Source organism: Megascapheus bottae, chromosome X, assembly GCF_031878675.1.
Source record: "Megascapheus bottae isolate mThoBot1 chromosome X, mThoBot2.hap1, whole genome shotgun sequence".
NCBI lineage: Eukaryota > Metazoa > Chordata > Mammalia > Rodentia > Geomyidae > Megascapheus > Megascapheus bottae.
This window is the reverse complement of record NC_143547.1, coordinates 36,150,744-36,170,391: the sequence shown is the minus strand read 5'-3', so window position 1 is coordinate 36,170,391 and position 19,648 is coordinate 36,150,744. Positions and strand designations below refer to the sequence as shown.

At 46.4% G+C, this 19,648-nt stretch overlaps 1 protein-coding gene across 1 annotated transcript in view; it reads right to left on the bottom strand.

Moving 5' to 3' along the window:
* Positions 1 to 19,648, bottom strand: part of Fgd1 (FYVE, RhoGEF and PH domain containing 1) — a 70,778-nt gene that overhangs the window by 29,228 nt on the left and 21,902 nt on the right. The window contains exons 2-8 of the mRNA XM_090326517.1: positions 10,940 to 11,113; positions 9,673 to 9,850; positions 9,082 to 9,544; positions 5,165 to 5,254; positions 3,463 to 3,611; positions 1,216 to 1,372; positions 968 to 1,106 (exon numbers count right to left, since the gene is read on the bottom strand). Of these exons, the coding sequence (XP_090182643.1) occupies positions 968 to 1,106; positions 1,216 to 1,372; positions 3,463 to 3,611; positions 5,165 to 5,254; positions 9,082 to 9,544; positions 9,673 to 9,850; positions 10,940 to 11,113 (1,350 nt within the window). The remainder of the gene's footprint in view (positions 1 to 967; positions 1,107 to 1,215; positions 1,373 to 3,462; positions 3,612 to 5,164; positions 5,255 to 9,081; positions 9,545 to 9,672; positions 9,851 to 10,939; positions 11,114 to 19,648) is intronic.

Here is a 19,648-nt window from a genome sequence, read left to right as displayed (position 1 = left end):
TTGCAGCCAGCCCAGGCAGAAAAGTTCACAAGATTCCAGGTACAAAATAACCAGCAAAAATCTGGCTGGACTCATAGCATTTGCTTAGCAAGTGTGAGGGCTTGAGTTCAATCCTCAGTCCCATTAAAAAGAAAGGATGAAGACAGGCACACGTAGATCATACCTGTAATCCTAGATATCCAGGAAGCTGCGATCTGAGGATTTATGTTCAAAACCAGCCTGGGTAGGAAATCCTGTGAGAATTTCATCTCCAATTAACTACCAAAATAAGCTGGAGGTAAAGCTGTGGCTCAAGTGGTAGAGCATTAGTGTTGTACAAAAAAGCTCAGCCATAGTGCCCAGGCCTTTAGTTCAAGCCTCCCCCCATACACACATATATACTCATGTGCATGCATGTGCATGGATGAATCCCTTTAGGGAATCATTCTGGGTAAACCCTTTAAATGCTGAAGTCCCAATTAGGAAGATGCTGATGGGGAACTTCTCTCAAATGTTCTTTCTGGATACTCAGGCTAGAATCCCAACCTAAAGATCCATCCTAGGGTCTCACCTCAGAGCCTTAATACAGCCCTTAGAGTTTAGAGATGGTATTGTGGGATTTTGTTGTTGGTGGTGGCGGTGGTGGTGGTTGTGGACTTGAACTCTTGGCCTGGGTGCTGTCCCTGAGCTTTTCAGCTCAAGAATACTGACTTACCTCATGAGCCACAGTTCCACTTCCGGTTTTCTGGTGGTTAATTGGAGATAAGAATTTCATGGACGTGAGTGTTAATGCCTGGGCTGGCTTTAAACCTTGATCCTCAGATCTCAGCCTCCTGAGTAGCTAGGATTACAGGTGTGAGCCACCGGCACCCCACTGTATTGTGGGATCTTAAGCACATGATAACGGAAGGATCATCCTAAAATTTAAGTTTGGGGATCCTGCCTCAGAATCTGGCATAGGGCAGCCAGTGTGGATGATCACACTCACTTTGGGCGTCCTTGCTGTCCGGGGAGCCATGAGGCAGCTTTAACAGATAGTCCTTGAGAAGCAGCTCATAGCGAGGGATGCGCTGCACAGGCTCCAGCATGTGATGCTGTAGTGTCAGGTTGCCACAGGCTTCCTCCTTCTGTGATAAGCAAAAGCAAAGGGGCTGAGGTTTGGCTGCAGACCCCTGTCACCAGATCCCTGTAGATCTCTCCTCCCACAGTCTTGTTCCTCTCAGCTTTAACCCTTACCTGCACCTCATGGATGATGACTTTAAACTGGGTAGAGCGCTCTGTCCAGGTGTTAACCAGCTCTACAGCCCGGTCAAAGTTTTTCACATACTCGCCATACATTTTGAGGAAGGGGGCCAGCTTCTGTAGGATGTCTCCAATGCGTGGGTAGCGGTCCCTGGGGTGGAAGCGGAGGCTGATATGGTCCTGCTGATCCGTTGTCATTAGGATCATTCCCCACAAGCGCTCTCCATCAGGGAGACCACTGGAACTCTCTGTCTCTCTCTGTCTCTCTCTCTCCCCCTCCTCCCCATTTCTCTCTCCCTATCTCCCTTCCTCCCTCCTTCCCTTCTTCCCTTTCTCTTACTTTGTGCCAGTTCTGAGGCTGGAACTCACGGACTGGACACTGTCCCTTAGCTTTTTTGCTCAAGGTTGGTGCTCAACCACTTGTGCCACAGCTCCACCTCTGGTCTTTTGCTGATGCATGGGACAAAAGTCTCACAGACATTCCTAACCAGACTGGCTTTGAACTGCAATCTTCAGATCTCATCCTTCTTAGCAGCTAGGATTAAAGGCTTGAGCCATCAACCCATTGTACTTTCTTTGTTTCAATTCATTCTTTTTATAATAAACTTTTGTGAGTGTGCTGGTACTGGATTTGAACTCAGGGCCTGGATGCTCTTGCAGTCCCTTAGCCTTTTCCCTCAAGACTGGTCCTCTATTACTTGAACCATACCTCTATTTTGGGCTATTTTCTTGTTAATTAGAGATAAGGTTCTCAGATTTGTCTGACCTGTCTGGTTTTGAACTGTGATCCTCAGATTTCAGCCTCTGGAGTAGCTAGGATTATAGGTGTGAGCCACCAGAGACCCTGCCTGAAAACTTATTTCTTCGCCAGTCTGCTTCATTGGAAATGCTGTTCACATGGTAAGTCAATTAGGCCAACAGTCTTGCTTTGACCTGAGACCATAGCTTGAGACATCTTCCCCAAGCCTGCGTGTTCGGGAATCATCTCCCTAAGCTTATAGTAAGGTCTACCTCATACACTCATTATTGATTCTGTGCTGCTGGGGACACAGAAAGTCATTTCAAATCGAGCCTTAACAGCCTCACTGTCTGGTAGAGAACACAAAGTGATCACTCATCAGTCACAGTTTGGTTAGGAAGACAGACCAGACCTGAGGCCATAGGTTGGAGTGGAGTGGGGAGGAGAGATAGCAGAAACAGTCCTCTGTGGACACATTCTAGAGGGACACACTTCATTCCATGTGTGTGGAACATGGAGATTATTTTAAGTACTGATTGACATGGTCGACTGTTGTTTAGAAAGATCATTCAAGGGCTTGGAATGTGGCCTAGTGGTAGAGTGCTTGCCTAGCATGCATGAAGTCCTGGGTTTGATTCTTCAGTACCACATAAACAGAAAAAATCAGAAGTGACACTGTGGCTCAAGTGGTAGAGCACTGGCCTTGAGCACAGAGAGGCTCAGGGATACAGCCCAGGCCTTGAGTTCAAGACCCAGTACTGGCATGTTAGAGAGACAGAGAGAAACATAGAAGGAAAAACAGAAACAAAGAAAAGATAGATGCCGGTGGCTCACGCCTGTTATCCTAGCTACTCAAGAGCTCTGAGAATTATGGTTGGAAGCCAGCTTGGGCAGGAAAATCTGTAAGTCTCTTATCTCCAATTAACTACTGAAAAAGCCAGAAGTGGAACTGTGGCTAAAACAGTAGAGTGCTATCCTTGACCACAAAAGTTCAGGGACAGCACCCAAGCCCTGAGTCCAAGCTTCTAGACTGACAAAAGAGACAGAGAAAGAAAAAAGAAAGAACATTAGTACAGGCCACATAAAATCTAAAGGCTGGAGGAGCACTGATGACTCATGCCTATAAACCTGGCTACTGAGGAGGCTGAAATATGAGGATCACGATTCAAAGCCAGCCTGGGCACAAAAAGTGTGTGAGACTCTTATCTCCATTAGCCACTGGAAAACCGGAAGTGGGGCTTTGGCTGAAAGTGATAGAGTACTAGCCTTGAGCTGAGGAGCTTAGAGACAGCTCTCAGGCCCAGAGTTCAAGCCCTACAACCAACAAAATAAATGAATAAATAACAACAGCTTTCAATCATTGAACACCTGTACACCAAGTGTTTTCTAAGCTGTCTACAAGTAGTAACACATTAACCAGCTGTTATTTTATCCCCATCTTGGCTTGGAGTTAGCATGAAAGTGGACATAGGAGTAGGCATCATGGGACTGGGGCCCCTTACCATTCCTCCATGCGCTTCTCCAGCTCTGGCAGCAGGAACTGCTGATGGAAGCAATAGATGGAGCAGATGTTGGAGAAGATGCCGTGGACCACGTCGGCAGGGAAGGAACTTCGATTCCGAGCTTCTTCCAGCAGCCGAGCACAAAACACCTGTGGAAGAAAGCAGGCCTACTCAACCCAGCGAGGCCTAGGACTTAGCAGGGGAAGGGGTAGCTTACAAGTAAGCAGCATGTGTGTGTGAGTAGCTTTGTGGAGCTTTAGGGTTCGCATTAGTCTTCAAAATGAGGAGCAAAGGAATGGAAGTAAGTTATTTATGAGGTTGGACTATAAGATGGCAAAGTTATAAACTCGAGCTTGGCGTTGGTATAATGAGAAGTCAGAATCATGGTCAAGGTCAGAAATAGATGGAATGGGAGAGATAGTTGAAACTCAATCCATTCATTTATCAAAGCTTTTGACTGTCTACTGCATTGTCAGACACTGTCCTCGGGGCAGGGATAGAGCAGGCAATAAGGCATACAAAAATCTATACTCTTAGGGATTCTAGTATATTCGGGGTCAGGAAAAGGCCAAGGGTAGACTAAGAATCACAGTGAGGTTAAATTCAAAACCAGGGGAAAAGAGGCAGCATTTAGGGGCTGGGAGTATAGCCTAGTGGTAGAGTGCTCGACTAGCATGAATGAAGCCCTGGGTTCCATTCCTCAGTACCACATACACAGAAAGAACTGGAAGTGGCACTATGGCTCAAGTGGCAGTGCATTAGCCTTAAGAAAAAAATGTGCCAAAGGGGGCTGGGACTTTGGTCTAGTGGTAGAGTGCTTGCCTAGCACGCACGAAGACCTGGATTTGATTCCTCAGTACCACATACATAGAAAGAAAAAAAAGCCAGAAGTGGTGCTCAAGTGGTAGAGATCTAGCCTTGAGGAAGCTCAAGGACAGGACTTAAGCCCTGAGCCCAAGCCCAGGACTGGGAAAAAAAAAGAAAGAAAGAAAAATATGTCAAAGGATAGTGTCCAGGCCCTGAGTTCAAGCCCCAGGACTGGCAAAAAAAAAGTCAGCATTTATACGAGAGCCACAGTCATGAGTGATATATCTGCCCACAGGAGTAATGATTGATACAAGGATCAAACCTGAGATTATAATCAAGAGTTGGGCCAGGAGTGTGGCCTACTGGTAGAGTGCGTGCCTAGTATACATGAGGACCCAGGTTTGCTTCCTTGGTACCACATACACAGAAAAACGCTGCAAGTGGTGCTGTGGCTCAAGTGGTAGAGTGATAGCCTTGAGAAAGCCCAAGGACAGCAGCTAGGCCCAGAGTTCAAGCACCGGGACTGGCAAAAAAAAAAAAAGAGTATTTTTTGGAACCAGGAGTTTGGCCTACTGGTAGAGTGCACAAAGACCCAGGTTGATTCCTCCATACCACAGCCATAGAAAAGCTGGAAGTGGTGCTGTGGCTCAAGTGGTAGAATGCTAGCCTTGAGGATAAAGCCCAAGGACCGTGCCTAGGCCCTGAGCTCAAGCTCCAAGACTGGCAAAAAAAAAAAAGAGATGGCTTCATGGGCAAGTTGTCTCCTGGTCAGAGAGGGGCCTTAGCAACTTTAAAGGCTGCCCTCAGTGGTGGGATTGGGCTTAGGTCTTACTGCTTCCCCCTTGGAACTTCCTACTAATTTCTGGGGTCCCAGGACCTCTGAGGGGCCATTCACCTGATCCAGAAGATGAAGCCTAGAAACATAGGCCTTCTCAGTTTGCAGGAGTTCGTTGGCAATGTGGAATACCTTCTGCTGCACCGTCAGCTGAAAAGGAAGACATAATCTCTGATCATAACCCTAACACAGCCCTGGAATTCTCTTTTGGTTTTTTTGGTACTGGTCCTGGGGCTTGAACTCAGGACCCAGGTGCTGTCCTGAGCTTTTTTGTTTGTCTTGTTCAAAGGTAGGACTTGAGCCACAGTTCCACTTATAGCTCTTTGGTGGTTAATTGGAGATAAGATTCTCATAGACTTTCCTCCCCAGGCTGAGATCAGACTGTGATCCTCAGATCTCAGCTGCCTGAGTAGCTAGAATTATAGGTGTGAGCTTTTAATACTCAGCTTCTTCTTCATTTTGAGAGTGGGGATGTTGGGGTTTAAGCTCAAGGCTTTGTAGCTGCAAAGCAAGTATTCAACCTCGTGTGTGTGTGTGTGTGTGTGTGTGTGTGTGATGGGGTTTGAACTCGGCCTGGGCGCTGTCCCTGAGCTCTTCAGTTCAAGGCTACCGCCCTACCCTTGAGCCAAGCCCCACTTCCCATTTTTTAGAGGCTAATTGGAGTTAAAAGTCTCAGGTCCTTTTGTGCCCAGGCTGGCTTTGAACCTTGATCCTCAGATCTCAGCCTCCTGAGTACCTAGGATTACAGGCATGATCCACCATGCCAGGCTGCACTCAACCTCTTGAACCACATCAACAACCCGTTTAGCTTTGGCTATTTTTCTTTTTGTCAGTCATGGGGATTGAACTCTGGGCCACAGTGCTGTCCCTGAGTTCTCAGCTCAAAGCTACTACCCTACCCCTTGAGCCGCAGCATTACATCTGGTTTTCCAGTGGTTCATTGGTGATAAGAGTCTCATGGACTTTAGTGCCCAGGTTGGCTTTGAACCACGATCCTCCTGTCTCAGCCTCCTGAGTAGCTAGGATTACAGGCATGAGCCACTGAGCCTGGCATTTTGGCTATTTCTGTGTGGATGCGTGTGCCAATCCTGAGGCTTGAACACCGGTTCTGGGTGCTGTCCCTGAGCTTTTGTGTTCAAGGCAAACACTCTACCTCTTGAGGGAAGAGAGCTCCATTTAGGGTTTTTTTTTGTTTGTTTTTGGTGCTTAATTAGAAATAAGAATCTCATGGACTTTCCTACCTGGGATGGCTTTGAATGAGGATCCTCAGACCTCAACCTCCTGAGTAACTAGGATTAAAGGCATGAATTACTGACAAGAGTCTAATGAAAACTATTTTTTATGTTGTCTGAATTGGCCTTGAACTCCTGGGCTCAAGCAATCTTTCCTAGTAGCTCCTCAGTTGCTAGGGTTACAAGTTTCCACACACCTTCCCTAAAATTCAAGAACAGCTTATAAGCTGATCTAAAGCTTAACATTACCCTGAGATAACCCTGACCCAAGCTTTAACCCTGGCCTATACAGATGGATCACAAAGCTCACCCTTAATTCTGATGACAAACACTCCCTTCCTTAGCCCTCATTTACCCATTCATCTGCTTTTTCTCTTCAGAGTGGCTAAGCACGGAAACTGGGAACCCAGACCTACTAGATTCAAATCTCAGATCTTCCATTCACTAACTTGCATAATAAGTTACTGAACTGTTCAGTATTTAGGACTCCTGATCCAGAAATACCACCAACGGATTATGTAGTCTATAAATATTAGCTATTTATTCACCCACTCAGTTCACTGCCAGCAAAAGGTTGCTTAGTACCTTGGGAATGAGGAAAAACACAAGTGTGAAAATGGAAAAATCAGGAAGTGGTGCTCTGGATCAAAGTGGTAGAGTGGTAGGCTTGCATACCTAGGTACTTAGGCCCTGAGTTCAAGCCCCACGATGAACAACAACAAAAAATGTGAAAAATCACCAGGTGCTACTGGCTTACACCTGCAATCCTAGTTACTTAGGAGCCTGAAATCTAAGGATCATAGTTCAAAGGCAGCTGGTACATGAATGTCCATGAGACACTTAACTCCACAAAACTACTTAAAAAAAACCCTGAAAGTGAAGCTGTAGCTCAAGTGTACAGGGATAGCTTTGAGCATAAAATCTCAGGCAGTGTCCAACCTCTGAAATCAAGCCACAGGATTGGCACAAAAATGTTAAAAATCCATTTTCTGCTGGATGTCAGCAGCTTATGCCTGTAATGCTAGCTACTCATAAGAATTTGAAGTTCAATACCAGTCAGAGAAGCCAATTCTAAGAAAGACTCTTATTTCCAAAGAACCTGCAAAACACTGAAAATGGAGATATGGTTCAAGTGGTAGAGTATTCGTCTTGAGCAAAAATGCCAAGCAAGAATGTAAGGCTCTGGCCGGGTGTGGTGGCTCATGCCTGTAATCCTAGCTACGCAGGAGGCTGAGATTTGAGGATCATGGTTCAAAGCCAGCCCAGGCACTAAAGTCTATGAGACTCTTATCTCCAATTAACCACTAGAAAACCAGAAGTGGGCACATAGCTCAAGGGGTAGGGCGGTAGCCTTGAGCTAAAGAGCTCAGGGACAGCACCCAGGCCCAGAGTTCTAGTCCCACAACCAACAATAACAACAAAAAAGAGTATAAGGCCCTGAGTTCAAGCCTGAGCACCCGTACGTACACACACACACATACACACACACACACTTCCATTTCCCAGTGGCCCAGTGTCCTATTCAGTATACACAGACTTACTGAGCTCCTTCCTTCCTTCCTTCCCCCCCACCTCTCTCTTTCCCTTTCTTTGTCGGTCATGGGGCTTGAACTCTGGGTCTGGGCATTATCCCTAAGCTCTTCAGGGCAAGGCTATTGCTCTACCACTTTGAGCCACAGTGCCACTTCCATTAAGCACCTTTCATCTCATTAGTCCACGGCCTCATTCCCTCACTGGAGCTTGAGCTTGGCAGAACAGGTTTGAAAATAGGATGCAGTTTGAACACCAGTTATGCCACCAGAGCCCAGAAAGGGATCCATGATGCCAAAAGCTATCATCTCCATAATCTTAGGCCCTTTTAAGGCTCTTGGTTTTGGCCCATCCTCTAGTTGTGTGGAAGTCTCTCTGGGTTGTGAGAGGCTTTCTTTCTATTATACAGATAAGGAAACTGAGGCTTATAGTGGTGGATTAGATAGGGAAGGTACTTTCTCAGTGTTACCCAACTACAGAGCCATGGAAATTTCTAGCTGAGACAGGAGTTTAAAGTTTCATAACCAGGATGCCCATCAAGATGAAAAAACTGAGGGCTACCTAGTCGCTGATGAGAGTAAAACGACTTCTTAAGTGGATATTTGGAATGGTACATGGCCATTTTGACAATCATGTAAGTGAAGGGAGGTATTTAGTGCCTGGAGACCAAAAAACTAAAAAAAAAATCTGGCTGAGAGTGTGGCCTAGTGTTAGAGTGTTTGCATAAAGCCCTGGGTTCAATTCCTTGGTACCGCATATACAGACAAAAGCCAGAAATGGTTCTATGGTTCAAGTGGTAGAGCACTAGCCTTAACAGGACAGTGCTTAGCCCTGAGTTCAAGCCCCAGGACTGGCAAAGAAAAAAATCCTAGCCAAGCTCAGTGGCTCCTTCCTGTACTGTTTTCTACTCAGGAACATGAGATCTGAGGATTGCAGTTCAAAGCCAGCCAAAGCAGGAAAGTCCATCATCTCTAATTAACTGGGAAAAAGCCAGAAATGGAGCTGTGGTAAGAGTGCTAGCCTTGAGCAAAACAGCTTAGCAACAGTGTCCAGTCCCTGAGGTCAAGCTCCAGGACCAGCACCAAAACAAAACCAAACAACAACAAAATGCTACATGGAAACAATGCTTTGTTTGGGGAAGAACCAAGCACAGAAGCCAGGATCCTTGGTTTTCTGCACATTGTCCTGCCTCTTGGGGGAACATGGGTTTAGTACCTCCACAGACTCCTGTCTCTCCATTGGGGGCACTGGGATTTCTCTGTCTTTCACTTCCTCTTCCTCCTCGTCTTCCTCCTCCTCCTCCTCATCCTCTTCCTCCTCCAGGTCACTGTCAACCTCCTGAGAGCCAGGCCGGTGGGGATCAGCCAAAGCAACTGGTACACTGGCCAAGGCCGGGGGCCCAGCACAGAGGCTGTGACTGGGGACCCCATCATCACTGACGAAGCAGGTCTCTTCGCTGTTGGATGGTGAGCTGATGCTGTCAATGCCACTGTCTCGGTTGGGTACCTTCTCACCATCCCGGGGCCCAGGAGCCAACAGGAACAGGCATCGGGAGGCCTCCCCCTCAGGAAGCTGCGACACTGGTGGCTGCAGGGGTGGCTGTGGCAACATAGCTGGCTCTGGAGGACCAGGACAGGGGCCAGGGGCTGGCCTCTCGGTGGTGATAATCACAGGTTCTCTGAGGGCAGAGGCAGAAGATACACATGGAGGTAGGGCCTGAGCTTGACTGAGAGGTCTTGACAATTTTCCCTTCCTGTTCCAGACCTACTCTTAACTGCATAGGCTCTCACAGAGAAACAGACTCACCTTTCAAACTTCTCAATCAGTGAAGATACAGCTGCAGAACTGGGACTGGCTTCTGCCTTAGCGGCCAGGCCCTTGGCCACTCGAGGATCTGCAGGCAGTGGGCGTGATGGTGGAGGAGGGATGGGCTCAGGTGGAGGGGGCATCCGGGGCATCTGCAGGTAGCTGGGCTTTGGGGGAACTAGAGAATTGGATGGTGAAAGAGAGGAGAGATATGGATGAGCTAAATTGGGAGGTAACTCCTTGTCCTCTTTACAAATCTCATCTTTAAAATAATAATAATAATAATAATAATTATTATTATTATTATTATTATTGCCAGTCCTGGGCTTGAGCTCTGGGCCTGAGCACCATCCTTGAACTTTCTCAAGGCTAGAGCTCTACCACTTGAGCCTCAGCACCACTTCCAGCTTTTTTTCTATGTATGTGGTACTGAGGAATCGAACCCTGGTCTTCATGCATGTGAGGCAAGCAATCTATACTACTAGGCCAAACACCCAGCCCAATTATTCTTATTTTTATTTTGCTCACCTTTGGCCTTGAACTCAAGGCCTGGGCATTGTCTCTGAGCTCGTTTGCTCAAGGCTAGTATTCTCCCACTTGAGCCACAGCACTACTTCTAGTTTTTTGGGATTCATTGGAGATACAAATCTCACAGACTTTTCTGCATGGACTTATTTTGAACATATTTATACTTTCTATGCATAACAACCCCAGAAATCCTCAGATCTCAGCTTTCAGAATAGCTAAGATTATACGTGTAAGTCAGCCCACCTGGCTGGCTCAATCCCTCTCCCTCTCCCTCTCCCTCTCTCCCCCCTCTCTCTTTCTCTTTGCCTGGGGTATGTAATTCTTCTCAGCAGGGCACAGCTTTCTGCATTGCCCCTGAGACAGTGTTCCCTCCAGATACTCCTTCTGTATGTATGTGCCAGTCGTGGCCTTGAACTCAGGGCCTGGGCCCTGTCTCTGAATTTTTGTGCTCAAGACTAGTGCTTCATCGCTGAAGCCACAGCTCCACTTCTGGCTTTCTTGTTTGCTGGTTAATTTCAATTAAGAGTCTTACTGACATTCCTGCCTAGGCTAACTTTGAACCACAATACTCACATTAGAGCCTCTGGAATAGCTAGGATTATAGACATGAGCCATCAGCAAGCACCCAGGAACCTCTGGGTACTGCTAATAACGCCCTCTCCTCTGCTACCAATGAACTTCTCCCTCCTCTGTGCTCTCTCCCCTGGGCCACTTTTCTGTTCTTTCTGGAAATACTTACCCTGTGGCTTTGGGCCCGGTGCCCGCTTCAGTGGTGAAGGACGCTGGCTAGGGATTTCGGTGGGGGGGCCTGGGTCTGAGCGAAGCCGCTGGGGACCTTCTGGATGAGGCTCAAGACTCTGGCCAGGGTCAAGGGACAAACTTTTAACCAGGATCCGGTTTCCCTGGTGCAGCACTGCAGAAAGGAAGAAACATTAGGTGAGGTGATTGCATTTATCCTAAAGGAGACTAGGCAGTTGTCTGTGCTAGCCAATATCTGGAAGCCTTTCTCTATCCACACTACGTTACCAGGAAGCTCTTAGCCCAGTCCTCAGATGGAGGGCGATGCCCAGGGCTGGGGCTGGCTGTTGTCACCAACAGACAGGACTTGTCTGTGATTAGCACAGTAATTCTATGTATGCTAGCAGGCATTGCTAAGTTTAACTAGGCTGGGGGCAGGAGTGAGTGTCCTAAATAAAGTTGGTATAGATGGTTGCACAGTCAAAATGGGGATATCATCTAAAAAATATTTGTATTCCTGCTGGACGTGGTGGCTCATGCCTGTAATTCTACCTACTCAGGAGGCTGAGATCTGAGGATCGAGGTTCAAAGTCAGCCTGGGCACTAAAGGCCGTGAGACTCTTATCTCCAGTTAACCACTAGAAAAGTGTAAGTGGCCTTGTGGTTCAAAGGGTAGGGAGGTGGCCTTGAGCTGAAGAGCTCAGAGACAGTGCTCAGGCCCAGAGTTCAAGCCCAATGACCAACGAAAACAAAACTTCAAATTCTGTGTGTGTGTGTGTGTGTGCTGGCGCAGTCCTAGGGCTTAAATTTGGTCCTTGTGCACTTGCGTGCTCTCCCCCTCTTTTTTTTTTCTCCCACCCCACCTTCTCTCTCTTATTTCTCTTATTGCATTTTCCCTCACAGGTGACACACTACTAATTCAGCCACACTTTTACGTATGGCTTTTGTTGGTTAACTGGATATAAGATTGTTCTGGATGTGTCTCACTAGACTAGCCTTGAACCATGATCCTCACATCTCAGTCTCTATAGTAGAAGTCTCTAGGAAGCTAGGAATACAAGTGTGAGCCAACAGTGCCTGGATCCTTCTTAGCATGGCATTTAGAATAGCTGAACTTTCTTATGTATAAGTTTGTACAGTTGAGTATACTTCAAAATGGTGAAAACAGAACCAGGTGGCCTCATACCTCTAACCATACCTAATCAGGAGGTTGAGATCAATCTAAGGATCATGGTTTGAAGCCAGCCTGGGCAGAAAAGTCCTTGAGATTTATCTCTAATTAACCAACAGAAAAATACTAGAAATGGTGTTATGGCTCAAAGTGATAGAGCACTATCCTTGGGCAAAACAGCTCAGGGATGGCACCCAGGCCTTCAGTTTAAGTCCCATGACCAACAAGAAAAAGGGAAAAAATGGTAAAAAAAACTGGAGCTGGGGGTGTGACACAGGTGGTAGAGAACCTGCCTGGCAAACACAAGGCCCTGAGTTAAAACCCCAGTATCACACACACACACACACACACACACACACACACACACACACACACACACACAATGATGATAGTTTAGTGGCAGAGCATCTCCTTAGCATTGGTGAGGCCTTGTGTTCCATTCCACCCACCCCCCCGCCTCTGCCACACACACAGATGATCCTAAGTCAAATAAGCAAACATTGTGCTTCTAAAAACCCAAGGTTTTTGACACATTTACACACTCTATGCATAACACCCCCAGAATCTGACTTTAGATCACAGAATGCTTTTAAAACATAAGCAAACCAGGCTCTGATGGCTCGTGCCTGTAATCCTAGCTACTCAGCAGGCTTAGATCTGAAGATCCTGGTTTCAATCCAGTCCACACATGAAAGCATGTGAGACTTTATCTCCAATTAACCACCAAAAAAGTCAGAAGTCAATCTGTGGATCCAGTGATAGAATACCAACCTTAAGCAAGAAAGCCAATGAATGTTCAAGGCTGTGGGTTTAAGCCCCAGTACCAGCACAAAATCAAATAAGTAAGCCGTGTGCTGGTGGCTCACACCTGCAATCACAACTGCTAAGGAGACTGAAATCTGAGAATCACAGTTCAAAGCCAATCAGGCAAGAAAATCCATCAGACTCTTATTGCCAATAAACTACTCAGAAAAATTGGAAAATGGTACAGTGACTCAAGTAGTAGAGCCTTGAGCAAAAGAAGCACAAGGGACAATGCCCAGGCCCAGAGTTCAAGCCCCAAGATTGACAAAAAAAAATAAAGAAAAAAATTGTAAAAATTAGCAAGGAGCAAATTCAGAAAATGAGGAAACTTTTTTGTTGTGCCCTTTTTCTTTTCTCTTATGCTAGGTCTCCTATACTGCCCTATTTGGGTCCCTAAAAGGGAATTAGCCACACTTAAGAGAGGTTTTAGTCTGTGAGGCCGTTAAGGACAGTGAGGTGTGCCAGAGAAGGGGAGTGCTGGATGCCAGGCTAGCTGATTGTCTATCATGCTGCAGAAGAGAAACGTGAGAAGCCCTTGTGCATAGAGAGCCACAGACAAGTTGGTGTGAAGACAGTGAATGAGCATCAGTCCACAGCTCTTGAACTACTACCAGTACACAGTGCCATATCTATGTGGCCTCTCATAGCCACAAACTGCCTATGACCCAGTGTCATAGTGTCATAAAAGCCAGTAACAAATGAGCCTACTCTGTCACCAGAATACACCTGAATGGCAACACAAAATCAACCATCTCAACAGACAGCTGCAAGTGGCTCATGCCTGGAATCCTAGCTACTCAAGAGACTGAGATCTGAGCATCTTGGTTCAAAGCCAGCCCAACTAGGAGTGTCCATGAGATTTTTTTTTTCTTGCTGATCATAGGATTTGAACTCTAGGCCTGGGTTCTCCAATTATCTCCAATTAATCACTAAAAAACCAGAAGTGGGGCTGTGGATCATGGGATAGGGCGATAGCCTTGACCTGAAGAGCTCAGGGACAACACTCAGGCCCAGAGTTCAAGCCCCATGACCCACAAAAAGAGTCAGAAATAATGCTGTTGCTCAAGTGGTAGAGCTCTAGCCTTAAGAAAGCCTAAGGACAGTGCTCAGGCCCTGAACTCCATCCAGCCCCAGGACTGGCAAAAAATAGATTAGAAAGATAGATAGATAGATAGATAGATAGATAGATAGATAGATAGATAGATAGAATGTAGAATGGAGCTGTGGCTTCAGTAGTAGAGTGTCTGCCTTGAGCAAAAATGTCACCTATGAGGCCCCAAGCCCCAATACTGGCCATACATATGTATGCACACACACACACACACACACACACACACACACACACACACACACACACACACACTCAAAACCACCCATGAAATTACCTTTTTAAAAAAATCTATCTTTCTTTCTTTCTTTCTTCTTTTTTTTAACCAGTCCTAGTGCTTGAGTTCAGGGCCTGAGCACTGTCCTTGGGCTTTCTTAAGGCTAGTGCTCTACCACTGGAGCTACAGCCCCACTTCTGGTTTTTTTCTATGTATGTATAACTGAGGAATTGAACCTGGGTTTCCATGCGTGCTAGGCAAACACTCCCAGCCCCTGATATTACACTTTTGAAAGCTTGGCTATAGGTTGTGAGTGTAGCCTAGTGATAGATTACTTGCCTAGCATGCATGGAGCCATGGGTTCAATTCCTCAGTATCACATACACAGAAAAATCCAGACGTGGAGCTGTGGCCCAAGTGGTAGAGCACTAGCCTTGACAATGCTCAAGGACAGTGCGCAGGCTCTGAGTTCAAGCTCCAAGACTGGCAATAAAAAAGAAAGCTTGCTTATATAGAAGCAAGTTATCATATAATCTTGCAATCATGGTCATATGTGGTCACAAAGATGCTCCCACACTGGTAGTTTTACTATCTCACATATAATCATAGTTTTGGGGGTTTTTTTTGTTTTTGTCTTTTTTTCTTGGTTATGGGACTTGAACTCTGGGCCTGGGTGTTGAACCTTGTTGAACTCTTTTGCTCAAAACTAACACTCTACCACTTTGAGCCACAGTGCCATTTCTGGTTTTCCGGTGCTTAACTGGAGATAAGAGTCTCATGGATGAGTGTAAAGGCTGGCTTTGAACCATGATCCCCTCAGAGCTCAGCCTTGTGAGTAACTAGGATTACAGATGAGTTACCAGTGCCCAGCTTTTTATTCATACATTTTTTATACGACCCTCAAACACGATGCCACTGGGTCACAAAGTATAGCATCACCATACTATGTTTCAAATTGCAGGGTCACATGGGCTTCACTGTTACATAATGTGGCTTTGCACATCTACACACACAGGTACACAAAATGACTATAGCCATGCAAAGTCCATTATAACAGGCTAAACACAATCTCACAAGCAAAACAGCAAAAAGACACACAGCACTACATACTCAGGATCAGACACATGCATAATTAAACATTTCATATTCATGATAGAAAAACATGTCCATGGCATCCCAGTTCTTATCACAGGGATGTACACAACCACAAAGCCACTCGACTGCTTCAAAAATATACAGCTTCAGGCTGGTAATTTGGCCTAGTGGTAAGAGTACTTGCCTAGCATGCACGAAGACCAGGGTTCGATTCCTCAGTACCATATACATAGAAAAAATCCAGAAGTGGGGCTGTAGCTCAAGTGGTAGAACACGAACCTTGAGAACGTCAAGGAACAGACTCAGGCCCTGAATTCAAGCCACAGGACTAACAAAAAAAATACAGCTTCAGGGCCGGGAGTTTTGCCTAGTGGTTAGAGAGCTTGTCTAGCATACACGAAAACCCAGGTTCCATTCCTCAGTACCACATACACACATACATAGAAAAGGCCAGAAGTGGTACTGTGGCTCAAGTGGTAGAGCTGTAGCACTGAGAAAGTCCAAGGATAATGTTCAGGCCCTGAGTTCAAGCTCCAGGACTGGCAGAAAAAATACAGCTTCAGATAATAGAAAGGATGATATTGATCAAGACACATTATACAGAAAGGGGGCCTAGCCGGGCCGGAGCGAGCAGGGCCGGAGCGAGCGGGGCCGGAGCGAGCGGGGCCTGAGCTAGAAAGGGGGCCTAGCCGGGCCGGAGCGAGCGGGGCCGGAGCGAGCGGGGTCAGAAAGAGAAAAGGGGCCAAAAAAAAAAAAAAGACACATTATACACATAATACATTGAATTGAGGTCTTTTTGCACAATGATTTAAAGATGAAAAGAAAAAAGAAAAGCCAGGTGCCAGTGGCTCACGCCTGTAATCTAAGCTTTTCCTGAGGCTGCGATCTGAGGATTGCAGTTCCAAAGTAGCCTGAGCAGGAAAGTCTGTGAGATTTTTATCTACAATTAACCAGCAAAAAGCCAACATGGAGTGGTGGCTCAAGTAGTAAAAGTGCCAGCCTCCAAAAAAAAAAACCCAAAACAAACAAAAAACCCACCACCACCACAATAACATGTTCAAAGACAGCACCCAGGACCTGAGTTCAAAACCTAGTACAGTCACAAAAGTTAACCAAAAACCAAAAACCTAACAACTTCAGCCTGAAGAGAGATAGCCACACCTTTCTTCACAAGGTCCAATAGCCGGAGAAAGTTACAGGAGGCTTAAGTTTCCCAGTCTAGGAAGACAGCACTAGCTAACCCAGAGTGTTCCAGAAGCTTCCCTAGGCCCCTGACTCCTCCCTGGCTTCAGCCCAGCCAGCGTGGCTGCAGGAGACTCAAGCCAAGGGCCCTTCCCTGCCTGAGGGATTATGGTCCACAGTCTCAGGTGGTCCCCCACCCAGTACCTTGCTCTAGAAGCCAGTGTCCTTCTCCACCTGAGCAGACAGGGCCGGCCTGCACAGAGGAGGTACTCTTCTCCTTGTAGCCCAGTTGGGCTGCTTAGCTGTCCTGCTCAGCACATCCTGGCCAGTCCTGCCTGCCTTCCCCCTTGGGTGTGGGGGTTGAAGAAGATGAATCACCTAGAGGGAAGTACAGGCCGAGACACAGTTGGGAAGACACATGGCCAGAGAAAGTGAGAGATACACAGAATAGCTGCCAGAGTCAAACAGCCAGTGAGCAAAGCCAGGCACCCTACTGTACAGATAGCCACACTGGTGCCAGAGGCCTGGGGACTCCCTGTCTGCCTCCTTGGGCCTGTATAGGATACCTGTAGAGGCTTCCTTCTCTGTGTCTCCAAGCACAAGGGCCTTCCTGGGCAAGCCCTACCCATTCTGTCAGAGCCTCTGTGGGACTTCCCTTCTCTGCTCTACTACCAGTCCTTAGGGTTGTGTAATTATAATATCCTCCATGATGCCGCCCTGGCTCACCCTCTGTCCCTGGGAGCCCACAGATGGGCTGGTCTCTTCATTCTCTCTGTCACCTTGTAGGCAGCCCTACAGAATAGGAGATTAAATGAAATTGCCAGATTTGAGAGTATCCTGGAATCCCAGGTGAGGTAGACAGAGATGGTCAGCTCAGCTCAGTTTCTAGTGTGGAGATGAAGGCAGGAAAATAATCTATATCTATATCTGTATATCTCTATATAGATCTATCTATGTGCAGATAGATAGATAGATACATAGATACATAGATGGAGAGAGGGGGGAGGACAGAGGTAGACCCCAGTGCTTTAGGAAGTCATAGACTTAACTGCTATAAGGCAATTAAAATATTTCTTTAGCTAGGTACTGGTGGCTCATGCCTATAACCTAGCTACTCAGAAGGCTGAGATCTGAGGATCCCAGTTCAAAACCAGACCAGACAGAAAAGTCCATGAGACTCTTATCTCCAATCAATCACCAGAACACTGGAAATGGTATTGTGTCTCAAAGTGGTAGAGTATTAGCCTTGATGGAAAGAGCTTAGGAACAATGCCTAGGCTCTGAGTTCAAGTCCCATGATTGACCAAATAACTTATTTAGAAAAGTTACAAACTGAGAGAGTTAGGAAAGGGATGACATTGTCCAAAAAGAAATATAGTTTTTACCTGACTTATGTAACTACAACCCCCTGTACATTACCTGAATAACAATAACAAAAAATTATCTCTGACTAACCACCAGAAAACCAGAAGTGGTCCTATCATTCAAGTCCCAGAGTTCAAGCCCCACCGCCAAAAAAAAATATTAAGGAGCCAGGAGTGTGGCCTAGTGGTAGAGTGCTTACCTAGCATGCATGAAGCCCTGGGTATGATTCCTCAGTACCACATACACAGAAAAAGCATACACACAAAAAACAATATTTTTGCCAGTCCTGGGCTTGAGCTCAGGGCCTGAGCACTGTCCTTGGACTTTCTCAAAGCTAGAGCTCTTCAACTTGAGCCTTAGCACCACTTCCGGCTTTTTTTTTCTATGTATGTAGTACCAAGGAATCGAACACAGGTCTTCATGCATGCTAGGGAAGCACTCTACAACTAGGCCAAACTCCTGGCCCCCAACAATTTCTTTAATGAACTATGCAACTTGAGGGTATGGTATGGGATGAAGACAGAAGGTAGAACAATGGAAGAGATGACATTGACCAAGATGCATTGTCATCTAACCAGACTTCTGGGATTTAAACAATAATAAATAGCTTAGTATCCTTACAATATAAGGATCATAGCTTCAGGTCAGTGGGCAGAAAATGCCTGTCAACAGGAATGCAAACAGAAGAATCAGAGTTCATTCATGCATCCAAGCAGGAAGTAGTGAGACCCTATCTAAAAAGAAACGGGGGTGGGGGTGGGGGAGGGACTAGAGGCATGGTTTAGCCTTACAAGCACAAAGCCCTGAGTACAAATCCCAATATATTCACAAAAAGGTCACAAATTTCAGTGGTCACCCCCAACATCATCCCTAGTGGTTGGCAGGGCTCCAGTTCAGGTGTCTAACTATGGCCAAGAATCATGCCAGGTTCCATTGAGGGGAAGAAGGGTCATCCCTGTCTCTATATTAGTATTCCTCCCTCCTTTTTTTGTGCCAATCCTGGGCTTGAGCTCAGGGCCTGAGCACTGTTCTTGGGCTTTCTCAAGGCTAGAGCTCTACCACTTGAGCCACAGCACTACTTCTGGCTTTTTCTATGTATGTGGTACTGAGGAATAGAACCCTGGTCAACCACTTTACCACCAGTCCAAACTCCTGGCCCCTTCCCCCCTCCCTTTTTTCAGCCCATTTCCTCCTAACTTTTCCCACAGTGACTCCCCTAGGCCTCAGGGCTTGCTCACTTGAGGAGCTTGGTTATATTTTCGTATACTATACCTAGATCATGTGATATACTTGCAGGAGAACCATCCATAACTCCCTAGTGCCCATGAAAAACCAGAAACTTTTTTTTGCTAGGTTTTTATGGCTCCTCACAGCCTTGATCTCTCTGATTTCCCTTGGTTTAGTTTGGATCTCTCAGATATTTCAGAGCCTGGTGAACTCTGCTGGGGGAATGAGAAAATCCTATTCCTATTCTCAGAGAGTTCCCAGGGTAGAATCCACCACCTCCTTTCTAGAAACTATAGTCATCCAGTGCTTCATTCCCTCCCAACCCTACTAGGGCCTAGCATTGAGTTTCTTTTTATGTGTATGTGTGCCACTCCTGGGGCTTGAACTCAGGCTGTCCCTGAACTGTTTTACTCAAGGCTACAGTTCTACCACTCGAACCATTTGGGCCACAACTCCAAGAGTCTCATGAACTTCCCTGCGCAGGTTGGCTTTAAACTGTGATTCTTAGATCTCAGCCTCCTGAGTAGCTAGAATGACAGAC